This window comes from Nicotiana sylvestris, chromosome 4 (assembly GCF_000393655.2).
Source record: "Nicotiana sylvestris chromosome 4, ASM39365v2, whole genome shotgun sequence".
Classification (NCBI taxonomy): Eukaryota; Viridiplantae; Streptophyta; class Magnoliopsida; order Solanales; family Solanaceae; genus Nicotiana; species Nicotiana sylvestris.
Window position 1 is genome coordinate 95330021 of NC_091060.1, and position 17675 is coordinate 95347695.

General features: G+C 38.0%; 1 protein-coding gene across 1 annotated transcript; it reads right to left on the bottom strand.

Annotated features, from left to right (window-relative positions):
* Positions 1-321: 321 nt before the first annotated feature.
* LOC104222397 (probable serine/threonine-protein kinase PBL7) lies at positions 322-14048 on the bottom strand. Its single transcript, XM_009773629.2, has 10 exons — positions 13972-14048; positions 13458-13594; positions 12265-12362; positions 9189-9520; positions 3036-3485; positions 2791-2951; positions 2502-2575; positions 2271-2415; positions 1988-2137; positions 322-700 (listed from the first exon to the last, which is right to left on the bottom strand). The coding sequence occupies exons 2-10, from the start codon at positions 13581-13583 to the stop codon at positions 620-622; spliced, it is 1617 nt and encodes a 538-aa protein (XP_009771931.1). The 5' UTR covers positions 13584-13594; positions 13972-14048; the 3' UTR covers positions 322-619.
* Positions 14049-17675: the final 3627 nt, after the last annotated feature.

Sequence of the window (17675 nt, forward strand, 5' to 3'; positions counted from 1 at the left end):
ACCCTTTTGCATGAAAGATGTTGGGAACACCATATATATAGGCAAATAAAACACGCAAAAAAGTTAATAAAATATTTCGAGTGGTTACATTCTGAATCGAATAAGCTAGGCAGTTCATGAGCAGCCAAATTCATCAGAATGAATCTCAAATATTTTGGATGATTACACAAGGGACTCTGTCCCTCAATTGTGAATTTCTAGGATCTCTTCACAAAAGGTGCTAACTAGTGAAAAGATAATTCTCCAATATTTCCTGTATTATAAGTATGATACCAAACCAAACTAACAGAGGTGGAGCCAGGATTTCAGCTTTATGATTCTGAATTTTAGAACGATGACTTCAAGTGTATATATTTTAACGAATATCTTAATATAAATACATTATTTGAGCAAAAGCTACTGAGTTCGGATTCGTATTCAAGCTTGTAGCTCCGCCCCTGCAAACTAACATCTTCAATATACGAGAGTATACAAGATAAACCCGAGTTTGTACTAGATGAACTGTTAAAAAGTATTGCATGTGTTATTATTAGCTCTTTTTCCTACCCCGTGCACAGAAATGTAAAACATTCCAAGACAGTGTAGCGACAAATTAAACATAACATGGCTGATCACATTTCTATTTACTAATAAAATGTGGAATGAACTGCTCCACGATCTGGTGGAGATGCTCCAACTCCCCTTGAAGAAGACGCAAGACCTGCATTCGTGTTTGCAACCAGCCACTTCATCAGTTAAAGAGTAAAATCACAAAACAAGATATTCCATCCATATTCAGCAAGCAAGATCTGTGTCGAATACATTATGTTACTGCATTACCAAAATTAAGTTATTATGGTTACAGAAGAGTAGAGTTCAGGTATAATCAATTAGTTCTTTCCCTTCTATAAAGTAGTTTACAACACTAACGCCCCCCTCCCCAAGAAAAACATGCTTTCCTTTCACTTCTCCAGCCTTAATTAGATTCATAATCAAGATTTTTTTGTCACAGGTTTTTTGGCTATGACAAATGGCCTGAAAGTTAGTTCTTGGTCAGTTTATCACCAAATCAATATGATAGTGTGAAACAGTGGCGGAACCTCCGTTATCCAGGGTGACAACCCTTTGTTGGAAATTACACTGTGTAGATAGGTAAAAATAATAATGTGCACATTACTATATTGTTAGATCCCCTTGGCTTCTTCATGTGTTTACTTTTTTATATTTTGACTCCCCTTAATGAAAATCCTAGTTCCGCCACTGACATGAAACTATATGCATTTTGGCGTCTTATGAGCAATAGGATGTTAGGTTGCACACTATCAAAAATCAGAGTACGGAATGCAAATTGCTAGACAACAATAAAGATGAAAATTCCAGCTCCCAATCTTCCAAAGTGCAATCAGTGAACTTATACCTATCATTAACTGGGTGCACCAAATTCTCCAAAGAGAGGTGGTCCCTTACGTCAAACTAGAATAACATGGCAATTCATCCTTCTTTTCGGAAACTGGGGTAAAATAGACTGGTGAAAGCAATCTCTCTATAGTTTGTACATCATCAAATCACGGAAGCCGATACTCAAAATGGACTAACAAAAAAGACTATCAAGTAGAGTTGAAGAAAATACAATATGACACTTAACAGGCACAACCTTGTCCTAGAGAGCAATCATAAAACAACAACAAAGTTTTTTAAGTCCAAATTAAGACAATAGATTGACTTCTGATTTCTGATGTTCAAAAATATCACTACTGTGTTGCATACTACTGCTTCACAGTTATAATAGTGGCCGTATTTCAACTGAAGAATCCTGAATGTTTTTGTTTATGCTTCTTGAATGTTGCATAGGGAATATTATGAAGAGAATAAATATGAACCAATATATGAAACTTAAAAACGAAAAGAATAATATCTTTGACATGGATTGATAGGCTGATGATATGTTCAGTGTTCTATTACTAAGCAGTTCATCAACAAATTGACTTCATAAATTAACAAGATTTACCTCTCCCATTGATGGGCGCAGTTCAGGGTCGTTCTGCACACACATGAATGCTGTTCTAGCCATGTGGTACACTTCATATGTGTCATAAGAGTCACCTATGCGAGGATCGATGAGCTCATGCAATGCAAGCCTTTTAATGAGTGGAATTGCCTGAAAATGCGAAAGATCAACTTCCCGTTAAATTGCACTCAAATTTTGAAATGAAAGTTCCCTAATCTAGCTAGATCTTTGAAGGAACCGAATCTGACTGTGATCCCAAGTAACGAAAGCCCAGAGAACATACCCATTGTCTAAGGGAGTGATGGCCCTCTCTCACTGAATCTACGGCTTTGCGTCCTGAAATTAATTGTATAAGAACAATGCCAAATGAATAGACATCAGTTCTTACAGACACAACGCCATTTTCAGCATATTCAGGAGCCAGATATCTGCATGAAGCAAGAAAAGCTTTTGGTGAATATCTGATTCAAAGTTGTCATCTATGTATGCAATGAAGTATAGGAATTGCTCACACCCCAACGAGCCAAGTATCCTCGTGTAAATCTTATCCTCGTCTGTCTTCCACTTAGCCAGGCCAAAGTCACCTATCTATGACAAATGAAAACAAATAGAATTATCCATATGAACAATGGAATGAGTATTAGCTTCTCAAGTGTTTTTATTCAGGTCTCAGTCCAGCTTGGAGGAACAGAAGCAGAGGGGCGGGGGGGACGAATGTGGTAACTACAAATTATCTGTTCATTCTATTTAGTCTAACAATACTAATAATGTTTCTGTGTGAGAATCAAAATGTGTAGATTTACCATGGGAACAAAGTCATGAGTGAGCAGTATATTGCTAGGCCTCAGGTCACGATGAATAATTGGACCTCCACGACATTCTTCATGCAGAAAACGCAAGCCCTTTGCAGTGCCGATGGCAATAGCATATCTGCAGTGCCACTCAAGGACATTTTCTGTATTCTCTGCCAAGATATTACCCGAAATAACTATTTATCTTGCGCTTTATGTTGCTGCACCAATATTTGACTTATCATAATTATACGTACCAAATAAGTGCCACTCAAGAGAATTATTGCAGATGTATTCATAGACCAAGATGTTAACATTTTCCTTGCAGCAATAACCCAAAAGCATAACAATGTTTCTGTGACGTGCAAAGCTCAAAACATAAACTTCAGAATGAAACTCGGAAAAGCCTTGTGTACTTGCTTCCTTCCGCACCTTTGCAGCAATGACCTGACCGTCTTTTAACCGACCTTTATATACACGACCATATCCACCTTCTCCAAGCAAATTATCCTTCGAAAAATAATCTGTTGCCAGCTGTATCTCTGAGAAACTGAATCTCATTGAATCCTTGATATATAGTTCTGTCTTTGCTCCACAAGCAATACAAAGAAATGGAGTATTAGAGGATTTCCTTGATGTAGGTGGTTTTCGTTCTTTCTGAATAACAGGAGGAATTGAATGCTTCAAGTCCTCTCTGGCAGACCTACCTGTTAAAATTTTTAAACAATTAAAGCACGAAGAACAGAAGATGATTCTCTACTCTGTCAAATGCCTTACAGTGTTACACTAGAGATTGTTACATCTTTCATCAACATCAAGGAGGCCAATACTATAACAGATTTGTATAATTCAACTAGTTTAAAAAACACCGAAAATAGAAAAAGCCTGTTTTAAACTCATGAGAACTGTAAGGAAAGATATTTCTTAGTATTCCTCTTCTTACCTCTTCCCTACAATGTTGAGTAGGAATCCAAACTACAATAGGACTACAAACATTTCAGGAAACAGAAGGTCTTTTAAAACCATGAAAACTGAAAGGGAAGATATCGTTGAGAATTCCTCTTCTGATGTCACTGCACTTCCGCAACTTAAAGTTATCAGCACAAGAACCACTACCAAAAGCCGATGATTTACCAAATTCTTAATGAGTAGTTCATATGCAAGAACAATAATCCATTTTCCCAAAAAATGAAGAACCAGCTAATTTTACAACCAGAATTAGTATAATGAACAATAATATAGAATCAAACAAGGCTTGGAGATACCTTTCAACCCACACAACAAGGAATAACTTCACTACGGTAATATTTGTTTCGTGTGAGCATGAGTATCATAATGAAGTTTTGTAACAACAACAGCAAGATTATCATTCAGGGGTACAGCGTATAGGCCTACTTGTTAACATTAGAATAAATGAGTTGTTTTACATGTCCCTTAAAAGGTATCGGAGAAAAAGAAGGAAAAATCTAACTAAACAAGGTTAATGATATACGCATGCCACTGATATCAAGAGACATGGGTAATAGTACCCAAATGGCTGCATTTCTTTTAAAATTATTGTTAGAATAGCTATGTGAATATATATGTAATTAGTCCTAGTCCCATATGTAATAAGAGTATGTTATATATTATGTTTACTTATAAATAGGGTTCATTATATTACAATTAAGATCAATAATAGATTTTTCTTCCGTACATTCTCACATGGTATCAGAGCATCAGTAAGAAAAGATCATTGTACGTCATTTCAACGACATCCGGGAAGAAAGAACTCAGTCACAATTTTCCGGTGACCTAAGTGCCTGTTTGCATGAAATTCACTATTTATCAGTGTTGTACACAAACCAACACCACCACAAGGTCCGTCGTAGTCCCGCGGCGCGACCAAACCCTAGAAAACCCCACCAGAAAATTCCTACCCATGCGCCCTCACACGTCGGGCGCGTGAGACCCCTTCCAGCCAGATTCTGACAAACTTCCTTAAGGACAACTTACTAGCACGGCAATTCCGAGTTCACCAGTGCTATTTTCGACAGATTCCAACAACTTTGGAATTTCCGGCGAGCTACAGTGTTTTCCGGTGTAAAATAGTGTCCTTTTTCTCTGTTCAAAGTTTTCCCAGATATTTCTTCAGTTTTCCCAGAAGTTACTGATTTCCACTATTTCAAGTTAACCCTACAATGTTTAGTCAAGAATTTGAGAAATTAATAGTAGCGAAATGGGATCCAATACTATGAATAGTTGGATCGTTTCTCTACCAGATTATATTGAGTTCCTTCAATACAAAGCATGTAAACAGACATCTTCAGAGACAGCTTCTGTTGCTCAAACATGTAATAGCGTAACTTGTGTCTCCTAATCTTCATCCTCCGATTCTTTGGTCATTGATTCAAGTGCATATGATCATATTTCTGGTAATAAATCTCTTTTCACTAGTATTTTATATTCTCAATCTCTTCCAACAGTCACAATGGCCAACGGGTCTCAAACCATAGCAACTGAAATTGGTCAAGCAAGTCCACCTCCTTACCTTTAGATTAAGTTCTTTATGTTTCCGGTAGTCTTTTTAATCTCATAGACGTTAGTCATTTAACCAAATCACTTAAATGCTTTGTTTTATTTCTTGATGACCTTGTTTTTATACAGAAATGCAGTACGAGGCGAATCATTGGTACCGGGCATGAATCAAATGGACTTTATTAACTTATCCTTGCTAAATCACATGAACCCATATCAACAGCTTGTTTTGTTAATGATTGGGACATCTCAGTTTGCCAAAACTTCAGAAAATGGTACCTGGTTTGTCGTATTTATCTACTCTAGAGTGTGAGTCATGTTAGCTCGGTAAGCATACTCGCTCCCATTTCCCTCGGCGTCCTGATAATCGAGCAGAGTCACCTTTCACTTTAGTCCACTCAGATGCTTGGGGTCCTAGTTAGGTCAGTTCTACCTTGGGATTCTGCTACTTTATTAGTTTCATTGATATTATTCCAGGTGCACTTGGATATTCTTAATGAAAAATCGATCTGAGCTGTTTTCTATTTTTCATACCTTCCACACTAAAATCAAAAATCAATTTGGGATTTTTATCCGTACATTTCGTAGTGATAATGTCCTAGAGTATTTGTCTTTTCAATTTTAGCAGTTTATGAACTCTCATGGTATCATTCATCAAATATATTATCCACACACATCTCAACAAAATAGGGTAGAGGAAAGAAAAAATAAGCATCTCATTGTGACTGCTTGTACCTTACTCATACAGTCTCATGTTCCATTGCGTTTTTGGGGAATGCAGTTCTCACATCTTGTTATCTTATTAATCGTATGTCATCCTCAGCTATCCAAAATTAAATTCTATTCTCTGTGTTGTTTCCTCACTCACCCTTGTTCTCTCTTCCACCTCTTGTCTTTGGGAGCGCATGTTTTGTTCATAACCTTACTCCAGGAAAAGATAAGTTAGTTTCTCGTGCTCTTAAATGTGTATTTCTAGGTTACTCGAGAATGCAAAAGGGATATCGATGCTACTCACCTGACCTCCAGCGGTGTCTTATGTCTGCTGATGTTACTTTCTTTGAAACTCAACCATACTTCACAGGCCTAACTGATCACTTAGACATTTCTGAGGTGCTACCAGTTCCATCTTTTAGAGATTCAGTCACTATTTCCCCTTCACCTTTCTCCACGACTCCATCACCTACAACCTCAACTCTAGCTCCAGCCCCACCACCTATAGCTTTTCCTGCATTCTCAACCATAGAAGTCTTACAGTTACCAAACGTTGAGGAATCTAGTGTACTCCTCCTAGAACCCCAGCCACAGGAACACCACTCTTGATTTATCATCGTCGTCCGCGCCCAACATCAGGCCCAGTTAATTCACGTCACACACCTGACCCTACTCCTACTGCAAACTTGTCTCTTTCTAATCAGTCTATTGTACTTCGGAAAGGTGATGGACCACACTTAATCCTAATCCCCATTATGTCGGCTTAAGTTATCATCGTCTGTCATCATCCCATAATGTTTTTGTATCTTCTTTTTTCTTTGTTTTCATCCCTAAGTCTATAGGTGAAGCATTGTCTCATGCAGGATGGCGACAGGCTATGGTTGACGAGATGTCTGCTTTACATACAAGTGGTACGTGGGAGCTTGTTCCTCTACCTTCAGGTAAATCTACTATTAGTTGTCGTTGGGTGTATGCAGTCAAAGTTGGTCCAGATGGCTGGGTTGATCGACTTTAGGCTCGTTTTGTTGCCAAAGGGTATACTCAGATATTTGAGCTCGATTACCGTGATACTATCTCTCCTATGGCTAAAATAGCATCAGTCCGCCTTTTTCTATCCATGGTTGTTGTTCGCCATTGGCCTCTCTATTAGTTGGACAATAAGAATGTTTTTCTTCATGGTGACCTTGAGGATGAAGTTTATATGGAGCAACCACCTGGTTTTGTTGCTCACGGGGAGTCTAGTGGCTTTGTATGTCGGTTGCGCCGGTCACTCTATGGTCTAAAGTAGTCTCCTCAAGCCTGGTTTGGTAAGTTCATCACAGTTTTTCAATAGTTTGGCATGATGCGTAGTAAAGCTAATCACTCTGTATTTTATCGGCATTCTGCTTCAAATCTCTGTATTTATCTGGTAGTTTATGTTGACGATAATGTTATTACCGGCAATGATCAAAATGGTATTACTAAGTTGAAGCAACATCTCTTTCAGCACTTTTAGACTAAGGATCTAGGCAGATTAAAGTATTTTCTAGGTATTGAGGTCGCTTAGTCTAACTCAGATATTGTGATCACACAACAGAGGTACGCCTTAGATATTCTTGAGAAGACATGATAGACTGTAGACCTGTTGACACTCCTATGAATCCAAATTCTAAACTTCTACCAGGATAGGGGGAGCCACTTAGCGATTCTGCAAGATATATGTGGCTGGTTGGTATATTAAATTATCTTCCAGTGACTAAACCTGACATTTCCTTTCCTGTGAGTGTTGTGAGTCAGTTTATGGATTCTCCCTGTGATAGTCATTGGGATACAATTGTCCGCATTCTTCGGTATATAAAATCAGCTCTAGGCAAATGGCTATTGTTTGAGGATCGAGGCCATGAGCGGATTGTTGGATACTCAGATGCTAATTGGGCAGGATCACCTTCTGATAGACGTTTTACGTCTGGATATTGTGTTTTAGTAAGTGGTAACTTGGTGACGTGGAAGAGCAAGAAACAGAATATTGTTGCTCGCTAAGTTGCTCAGACACGGGTGCGGGTGTCCGACACAGGTGCAGATCTAGAGGTCGGATCCTTCGAGATGTAAATTCTAAGATTCGGGGATACGGATCCTAGTATGGATACAGGTGTAGGGATTCGGCTAAAATTAATTCAAAAAAAATAAAAATATATCTAAATTTGTAAGAAATCTAGTGGAATACTTATGTATAGCTTGTAAAGTGTGGATTTCTTTTTTATTCTTAAGTTGTAAATAAGTAAAGGATTGATGTCGTAGATAAGGTATGTTATTTTCTTCAAATTTATCCTAGTTTTGATTTTGATTTCGGGAATCAAATTGTATCTTGTATCGAATTTTTCCATCGGTTGTGGTTAAACTGTTAAAGTACCCAAAGGTGTTTGACCAAATCCGGTATGGATCCCATACCCACACCCATACTAGTGTCGTGTCGACACAGGTGCGGCACCTAAACTGAAGTGTCGGAGCAACTTAGTTGCTCGGTCTAGTGCAGAAGCAGAATATCGAGCAATGGCTATGGCAACATGTGAGCTAGTTTAGATCAAATAGCTGCTCAAGGAGTTTGAAATTCAGTGAAAACTTGTGTGTGATAATCAAGCCGTCGTTCATATTGCATCGAATCTAGTATTCCATGAGAGAACTAAACACATTGAGATTGACTATCACTTCGTAAGAGAAAAGATACTCACAGGAGATATTACCACAAAATCTGTGGAGTCGAATGATCAGCTTGTAGATATTTTCACCAAGCCCCTTACTGGTCCTCATATTAGTTATATACGTAAAAATATGTTAGAATAGCTATGTGAATATATATGTAATTAGTCCTAGTCCTATATGTAATAGGAGTAGGCTATATTTTATGTGTACTCAGACAAGAGGGGTTGCTCTTATGGTAAGCAACTTCCACTTCCAACCAAGAGTTTGTGAGTTCGAGTTTCCCCAAGAGCAAGGTGGGAAGTTTTTGGAGGGAAAGATGCCGAGGGTCTATCTGGAAACAGCCTCTCTACCCCAGGGTAGGGGTAAGGTCTACATACACACTACCCTTCCCAGACCTCACTAAGTGGGATTATACTAGGTTGTTGTTGTTGTTGTATTACAATTAACATCAATAATAGATTTTTCTCCCGTGCATTCTCACAATTATCATCATGCTAGCTCACCTGATCTTTCTTGCATAGGATTGGCACTAAAATCTTCGAGTGAAGTGCTATTCTCCGGTTGTTTGTATGTCACCATTTCATTGTTTGCAATTTCGGAGCTTTCCACAGAACCTGAGTAGTTCATCGAAATAACAGATTGCTCTGTGTTTTCTTCAGTCGGAGGAGGTGCCAAGGGTACTTGCTTGGACAAAGAAAAGTATAACTTATTCTCAATGCTGTCCGCATCAATTATGGAATAAGGTCTCATAACCTTCACAAACAAGTTATCACTAATTAATGCAACTTTGCAAGGGATGTGTTTAAGGTAATACGTCAAATCCCGCCTGAGGTACCTGTAAGGGTTTAACCTTGTCATAATTAGAGAATAGAAAACAATATCATAGAGTCAAACAAACATGAGATTCTATCAGCAATATAGAGGCAATAAACATATAAACCATAGATCCAAAGTAGGAAGCAGAAGATGACATAAAAATTAATCCAAGAGGCTTACTTTTGAAAGATAAGTACTGACTTCCTTGTAAGAACTACAAAAATGCGGACATGGTGTTTCATAGATCCAAAGTTGGAAGCACATCAGTATAGATTTAACCAGGGAGGCTGAATTCTCAAGGATAAGTGCTGACTTTCTGGTAACAAATAGAAAATGCATGGTTTTTCTCGAATCAAATGAGAGAAGAGTCTTGCAAGACATTGTTCCACCTTTGATAAAATCATTGAGCTTTAGATTTATGCGCTTCTGTTTGTATCAGACAGTAGTTACGAAGCTCAGAAATCAACATCAGAAGCACCAGATATGGAATAAACAAAGACCTACTTTGGGCTGAGGGAACGTGCATCGACCCAGCTCTACTTAATAGCGGCAAGACCTTTTCATACGTGCATGCATATTGTGGATGTCATGTAGTTTTTTAGTTCAATAACTTAAATTTGCTCTTATCTTCATGAAACCAAATATTCATGATCCCATCAGCGAGTCGAGGGACTAGTTTCATGGACTTTAAAAGTTACATTTCCTCTTCATGTTCTTTTAGCGAGTACCACCAAGCATCATGCTTAGTGGCTAATTTTATCTCTTCATGTTGAGAAAGTCTGTCATGTTTCTTTCCTTTCAATAAAACCAAGCTTTAAGAAAGTTTTTGAATTATCAACTTCCCTTTTCTCTTCTTCTAACTAAGGAGCAAAATCTTTGCAAACAGAAGCCTGATTTTCCAACCACAATAAGCAACAAAATATATTGCAATCACACGATATTAATAATCTATGCGCAAACATAGATGATATTAATTCATACGATATTAATAATCACTGGCTAGAGGGTTTCAAGGTGGGAAGTGCAGATGGTAACTCTGTTACAGTCTCCCATCTGCTCTATGCAGATGATACTTTGATTTTTTGTGGAGCTGAAAAATCACAGGTCTTATACCTCAATCTTACACTTATGATCTTTGAAGCTATCTCAGGCCTACACATGAACATGTTGAAGAGCATCATCTACCCAGTCAATTCAGTTCCAAACTTGGAAGAGCTTGCGGAAGTAATGTGTTGTAAGGTGGACTCTTTCCCTACAACGTATCTGGGTCTTCCTCTGGGAGCTAGATACAAAGCTCTAGCCTCTAGGTATCTGGAATGGAGTAATTGAAAAATTTGAAAAAAAGTTGGCTTCCTGAAAAATGCAGTATCTTTCTCTGGGTGGTAGAATTACACTCATCAATAGTGTGTTGGATAGCATTCCTACCTACTTCTTGTCCCTGTTTCCAATCCCAGCTAGTCCAGAGAAGACTTGATCAATTAAGGAGAGATTTTCTATGGGAAGGTAATAGTCAAACTCACAAACTCCATTTGGTTAAATGGCCAAGAGTTGTTCTCCCCAAAGTGCATGGAGGGCTAGAAATAAAATATCTCACTTTACACAACAAGAGTTTGTTAATGAAATAGCACTGGCGGTACAACATGGAGAACCCTGGGCTGTGGAAAGTTGTAATACAAGCAAAATATGGGGTGGCAAAGAACTGGTGTACTAGACAGAGTAGACTGCCACATGGTTTTGGGCCATGGAAACACATTTCAAAGTTATGGGGTGACTTTCAACTCAAGTCATCACTCAAGCTTGGGAATGGAACTCATATTTCTTTCTGGAAAGATAGATGGTTAGGGTTAGAGATCCTGAAAGACGAACACCCAAGTCTATTTCTATTGGCCAGCAACAAGGATTCCACTATTGAGCACTATTGGCAAGATAACTCATGGGTACTGCAGTTCAGAAGAGATATCCAAGACTGGGAACTAAATGACATTTTGTTATTCAGTAAGTTTTTGTATATGAGCAGCCACACTTTTGTTGTATATTTTTGCTATGCATCTTCTTGATGCCATTTAATGAAATTATCTTACTTCATCAAAAAATTAATCTATGTGCAAACATTAAACATAATAATCTATACAGAGTAAAATCCCAATTCTACAACTCAGCCTTATGACTAACAGGTATAGACTTATCTGTGCATTTTTAATCAGAAAAAAAAGTAGAGAGACAGGGTAAACAAAGGCGGAACATCTTGTGACAAAAGCATTGCAGAAGAATAGAAAAACTCCAAACAAGGGTCCATGCCAATTCCCTGAAGATCCATTTGTATCCCTTAAATACTGGTGGACCAAAATAAAAGCTACTCAACGAACAATAGAACAAAATGCCATTCAAATAGTTCCTTAAATGAGAATTATCAATAAGTCCTTAAAGGAAGAGTTAAAAACCTAATCTGAGCAAAGATGCCCAGTTTTGCAATAGTTAAGGTTCCAACTGATCGTAACGGTTTGGAAGATGGGAAGAGATATATTTATTTACTCATTCAGATTACGAAACGGTCTCATGATGCCGGGATGGATTCCTTTTCTATGGAACAACCACATTGCAATGTTGTCATAAGAGATGGTAGCAACACTGAGACCAGAAACTCTTTGCTCTTTGCCATGTTAATTTTTCCATCTTATTTTTAAAAGATACTTGCTCCCAATGAAAGAGACGGCATGCAAACTACAGGAACTGGAATTACCATGGTAACATCAGAGAACATACCTATCTAGTACAACACATGCTGCATCGATAGTTATAACCTCTTGTACAACCACCTTCCTTACTGGAGTCCCAGCCGTAATTTTGACTTCAATGTCAACCTAAGCAAAATTTATAGTAATTTGTAGTAAGAACATATTACTACGCATAGCGGGAGCTTAGTATACCAGGCTGCCCTTTTTTTGTAGTAAGAACAAAACTAAAAGGGATATAAATATATATAAAAAATAAAATGCATTGCAGTGGACAGAAATATAATGAGATGAGATAGCTAGAAAGACAAGTATAAGAATAGCTTGGGCGTTCAATTAAAATTCTACTCCATCCAGCTGCTTACAGCTGCATGCTAATAAGACCATTCCAAGAAGATCATGGAATTCAAAATATTCCGTCTGGCTGGATAAAGGAAGAACCCATGGATATCCTAAGAATATTTTTTTGGAGAAACCTCAAAATATATAGAATGCGGGCAGCTCATATCATCTGCCTTGTAAGATAATAGCTCTCAAATTATAAACGAATTAAGCAAGGGATGATACAAACTATATAAACTGCTTTTTTGATATTGTCTTATCAAATCTGGAAGGGACGATCATCTTTCTATTTCTGCTACTATGCCACTCTTTATTTCAGTTACTTTACTTCAAGATTCATAAATCCTACAGGCTGAATCAGTGTTAGAGTGTGATTTCTATTAAGGTGGACGCCAGTTTATATGTTGATGAACCGGTGATTAACATTCTTTTGCACTTTCATTTAATTGCCGTTTTCCTTATGTAACTGGGCTCTATGTGGGTGTTGTTCCCCCTATATAATTGAGGTTAAGACAATATAAAAGTGGCAGTTTCTAAACCAAGTTCAAATACTTTGGGAGCTGTAATGTCTACTCCTATTGTGAACATCCGAAAATTAATTTTTTCAAAAGCTAATCTGTACTGCATCAGTTTATTTTTGAGATTTCATTGATATGCTAACACACGGATATGAACAAACTCCAAAAGACTGTAATGTAGTAGGTCAGACTCAACCACATGCCTCCAGAGTGAAGCAAACTTGCTAGGCCAGTGTGAAGTAAACATTTCCAGGATTTTCAAAAGGGTGGCTTCTATGGATACTTCTAGCCGCGTTCTATGATATATCAATTAGCAGTTGCTTGCAGTACAGAGCTATTATTAGGATTAAGCTGTATATATTACCCCTTCACCTTCACAGTCTTGGGCACTTTGCATGAGCATGTTCACATATGTATCAACCTTCTTTGTTACCTCTTTTTCAATTTCACGTTTGTGAGTTCCAAAAATGGACAGTGGCTCGGCTTCCATTTGATAACCCACTGCGCACAAAAATGAGGGAGCAACCCATACTGTAAGGATGTATAACATACAAGATAAGAAGTCAGCTAAAGACATGAGCAATGATACAGTGGTCAATCGCACACAAGGGCCTATGTATTGTGCTAATACCGGGTTCAACTAAACCCATACGCAGAGTAAAAATTTATATATAAAAATTTATTAAAATTGCAAATATAGTAGATATAAACCCATAACTTCAAAAATAAAATGTGTTGAATGCTAAAACCATTAAATGTTGAACCCATAGAATTTAAATACTAGATCTTATTGAGGAAGCGTGTCAAGATAATAGAAGGAAAAGGATATTTAGGAGAGAAACAATAAATTGCACAAGACAAGACAAGACAAGATTTACGTGGTTCTGCAATTTTTGCCTACTCCACGGCCACACAAAGAATAGCTCTTTATTAATTGAAGAGAGAAAGAAGAAGTTTTGCGATGCTCTACAAATGAAAATGTAGACCCATATTTATAAGCATTTGAATGCCCTGCCGAGGTAAGCGCTTACATCATAAGAATGCCGATGTAAGCGCTTACATCATAAGAATGCTGAGGCAAGCGCTTACATCACAAGAATGTTGATGTAAGCGCTTACATCATATTTTCATCTCTTTTTGATTTTTCTTTCTTTTGTTTTGTCTACTTTCACATACAACAACAGGTTTGGTCCTATCAATCTCCCCCTCAAACCTATATTACATGAAGAAAGAAAATAAAGAAAGATTTGCTATTCTCTGGTGGCGCCTTCACTCTATCAGTCTTGAAGGCTAACTGAGGCAGTGCACAGCCTCAGTTTGTCAACACCGACAACTTTGGTCAACATGTCTGATGGGTTCTTTGATCCTGGTATCTTCTGTAGGGAAAGAGTTCCTTCATTTATCAACTCTCGGATATGATGATACCTCAACTGGATATGCTTCGATCTTGCATGAAACACTAGATTCTTGGCAAGATGAATTGCACTCTAGCTATCGCTGAAAAGCTCACAATTGTCCTGCTCTTTACTAGCTCTTTAAGAAAATTCTTGAGCCAAATCATCTCTTTTCCAGCTTCTGAGATTGCCATGTATTCTGCTTCAGTGGTAGATAGAGCAACACTTTTCTGAAGTCTGGACATCCAACTAATAGCAGTACCACCCAAGGTGAACACGTAGCCAGTGGTACTTTTTCGACTATCCAGATCGCCACCTAAATTTGCATCAGCAAAACCTTGTAAGATAATATTGCTCTTTTTAAAACAAAGTGTCATACCTGAAGTGCCTTTGAGATATCGCAATATCCATTTTACACCTTTCCAATGCTCCTTTCCTGGATCTGACATGTATCTACTGACAACTCCAACTGCATAGGCTATGTCAGGTCTAGTGCAAACCATAGCATACATCAAACTTTCTACTGCTGAAGCATACAGAACTTTGGACATGTACTTCCTTTCTTCATCTCTCTTAGGTGATTGGTCCTTTGACAGATTTAGATGGCTTCCAAGTGGAGTGCTTCTGGTCTTTGCATCATGAAGACTGAACCTGCTTAGTACCTTCTGTATGTACTTTTCTTGAGACAACTTTAAGGTTCCTTCCGACCTGTTTCTGCTAATCCTCATCCCAAGCATTTGCTTAGCTGGTCCTAAGTCTTTCATTTCAAACTCCTCCGCCAGTTGTTGCTTAACCAAGTTGATCTCATTTATGCTAGATCCTGCAATTAGCATATCATCAACGTACAACAATAAAATGATATAGGATTCATCAAGATTTTTGATATAACAGCAATGGTCCATCTCACATCGTGTGAAACCATTTTTATGCATGAATCCATCAAATTTCTTGTACCATTGTCGGGGAGCTTGTTTCAAACCATACAAACTCTTCTTCAACTTACACACAAGGTTTTCTTTACCAGAAACTTGAAAACCTTCAGGTTGCTTCATGTAGATGTCTTCTTCAAGGTCACCATGCAAGAAAGCAGTTTTAACATCTAGCTGCTCCAAATGCAAATTTTCTACAGCTATGATACTTAGCACCAACCTGATAGTAGTTAATTTGACTACAGGAGAGAAGATCTCGGTGTAATCAATTCCTTCCTTCTGCTGAAAGCCTTTTACTACTAATCGTGCTTTGTATCTCTTCTTACCATCATGCTCTTCCTTGACTTTGTACACTCACTTGTTCTTCAATGCCTTCTTTCCTTTTGGTAACTCCGTAAGTATCCATGTTTTATTCTTTTGAAGAGAATCCATCTCTTCTTTCATGGCTAGCTTCCACTTATCAGAGTCTATCACCTACATTACTTCAACAAAATGTTCTGGTTCTCCAGCATCAGTAAGAAGTAAATAGTGAAGAGAGAGTTAACCTATTTGTAGCATTCGTGACTCTTTTAGATCTCCTCAATGTAGGTTCATGAGTAACAGAATCCGAATTTGATTCAGGTCCTGATTCCAGATTTGGTTCTGGATTTGATTCTATCTCTGGTTCCGCTTCAGGTTCGGCTTCTAGTTCTTCTTCAAATTCGGCTTCTGGTTCTTCATCTTTAATTTCAGAATCAGTTGTAATCCCTCTAGCTACTTCATTTTCTGAGATTTCTTCTAATACAACTGTTTCAGACATTGTCTATTTGCTGGTGTTGGTTGGTTCTACTTCAAGCTTGTCCTTGTACATCACATTTTCATTAAATGTGACATTCCTGTGTCTTAGGATCTTTCTATTCTGATCATCCCAAAACCGATAACCAAAATTATCATCACCATAGCCAATAAAGAAACATTTCTTTGCTTTAGGATCAAGCTTATCTCTATCATTAGAGTTTACATGCACATAAGCAACACAACCAAAAAATTTCAGATGTGAGAGAGTTACCTCCTTTCCTGTCCATACCTCCTCAGGAATTTCAAAATTCAGCGGTACAGAGGGTCCCCTGTTTATGAGGTAAGCTGTCGTGTTAACAGCCTCCGCCCAAAAATACTTCGGCAATCCAGAATGTATTCTCATACTTCTGGCTCGTTCATTCAGGGTTCTGTTCATCCTCTCAGCAACACCATTTTGTTCCGGTGTTCCAGGAACTGTCTTGATCATTCTGATCCCATTCTCCGAGCAAAATGCTTTGAACTCTTGGCTATCATACTCTCTTCCATTGTCAGACTTCAGACATTTTAACTTTAGACTTGTCTGATTTTCAACTTCATTTTTCCATCTTTTAAAGGTAACAAATACATCAGATTTATTTTTCAGAAAATAAACTCATACCTTTCTTGTGGAATCATCAATGAAGGTGACATAATAGCGTGAGCCTCCTAGAGAAGTTACAGGAGCTGGTCCCCACACATCTGTATGCACTAGTTCCAACTTCTCTTTCTTTGGCGTCCTTCCCACTTTTGAGAAACTAACTCTCTTTTGTTTCCCGTAAATGCAATCTTCGCACAAACCTAATTCAACATGTTTTAGGTTTGACAACTTCTTTTTGGATGCCAAAAGCTTCATTCCCTTCTCACTCATATGCCCGAGCCTCCGGTGCCACAATGTTGTATTACGACCATGATCAATTATTGTTATAGTATCTCTTTCTATTGCAGTTGCATACAGTGTTCCCCTTTTGAAGCCTCGTGCCACAACCAAATTTCCTTTGGTTATCTTCCACGATCCGTTGCCGAATGTTGTTGTATATCCTTCATCATCAATATGACCCATAAATATTAGATTTTTCTTGAGGCCGGGAACATGTCGTACATTTTGCAATTTCCATAGCGTGCCTTGTGAAGTCTTTATATGAACTTCACCTTTTCCGGCAATGCCGAGAGGTTCGCCGTCTGCTAGATAAACTTTCCCAAATTTTCCAGCAATATAATTATGCAATAATTCTTTACATGATGTAGAGTGAAAGGATGCACCTGAGTCCAGAATCCAAGATTCGACTGGACTGTCTGCACAACAAATTAGTGCATCACCGACTTGTTCACCAATTACATTTGCTGAATTTTCTTCCTTCTTCTTCTTTGGTTCTCTACATTGACTACTGTAGTGACCCTTTTATCGCAATTCCAACAAGTAATGTCCTTGCGATTTTTGGATTG

Excerpts from the sequence above, each read along its gene's own strand:
- LOC104222397 (XM_009773629.2), bottom strand. The coding sequence starts at position 13,583 with ATGGAAGCCGAGCCACTGTCCATTTTTGGAACTCACAAACGTGAAATT. Across the intron at positions 9,521-12,264 it reads GCATGTGTTGTACTAGATAG|GTACCTCAGGCGGGATTTGA; the intron begins GTATGTTCTCTG and ends AAACCCTTACAG. Across the intron at positions 2,416-2,501 it reads AGGATACTTGGCTCGTTGGG|ATATCTGGCTCCTGAATATG; the intron begins GTGTGAGCAATT and ends TGCTTCATGCAG.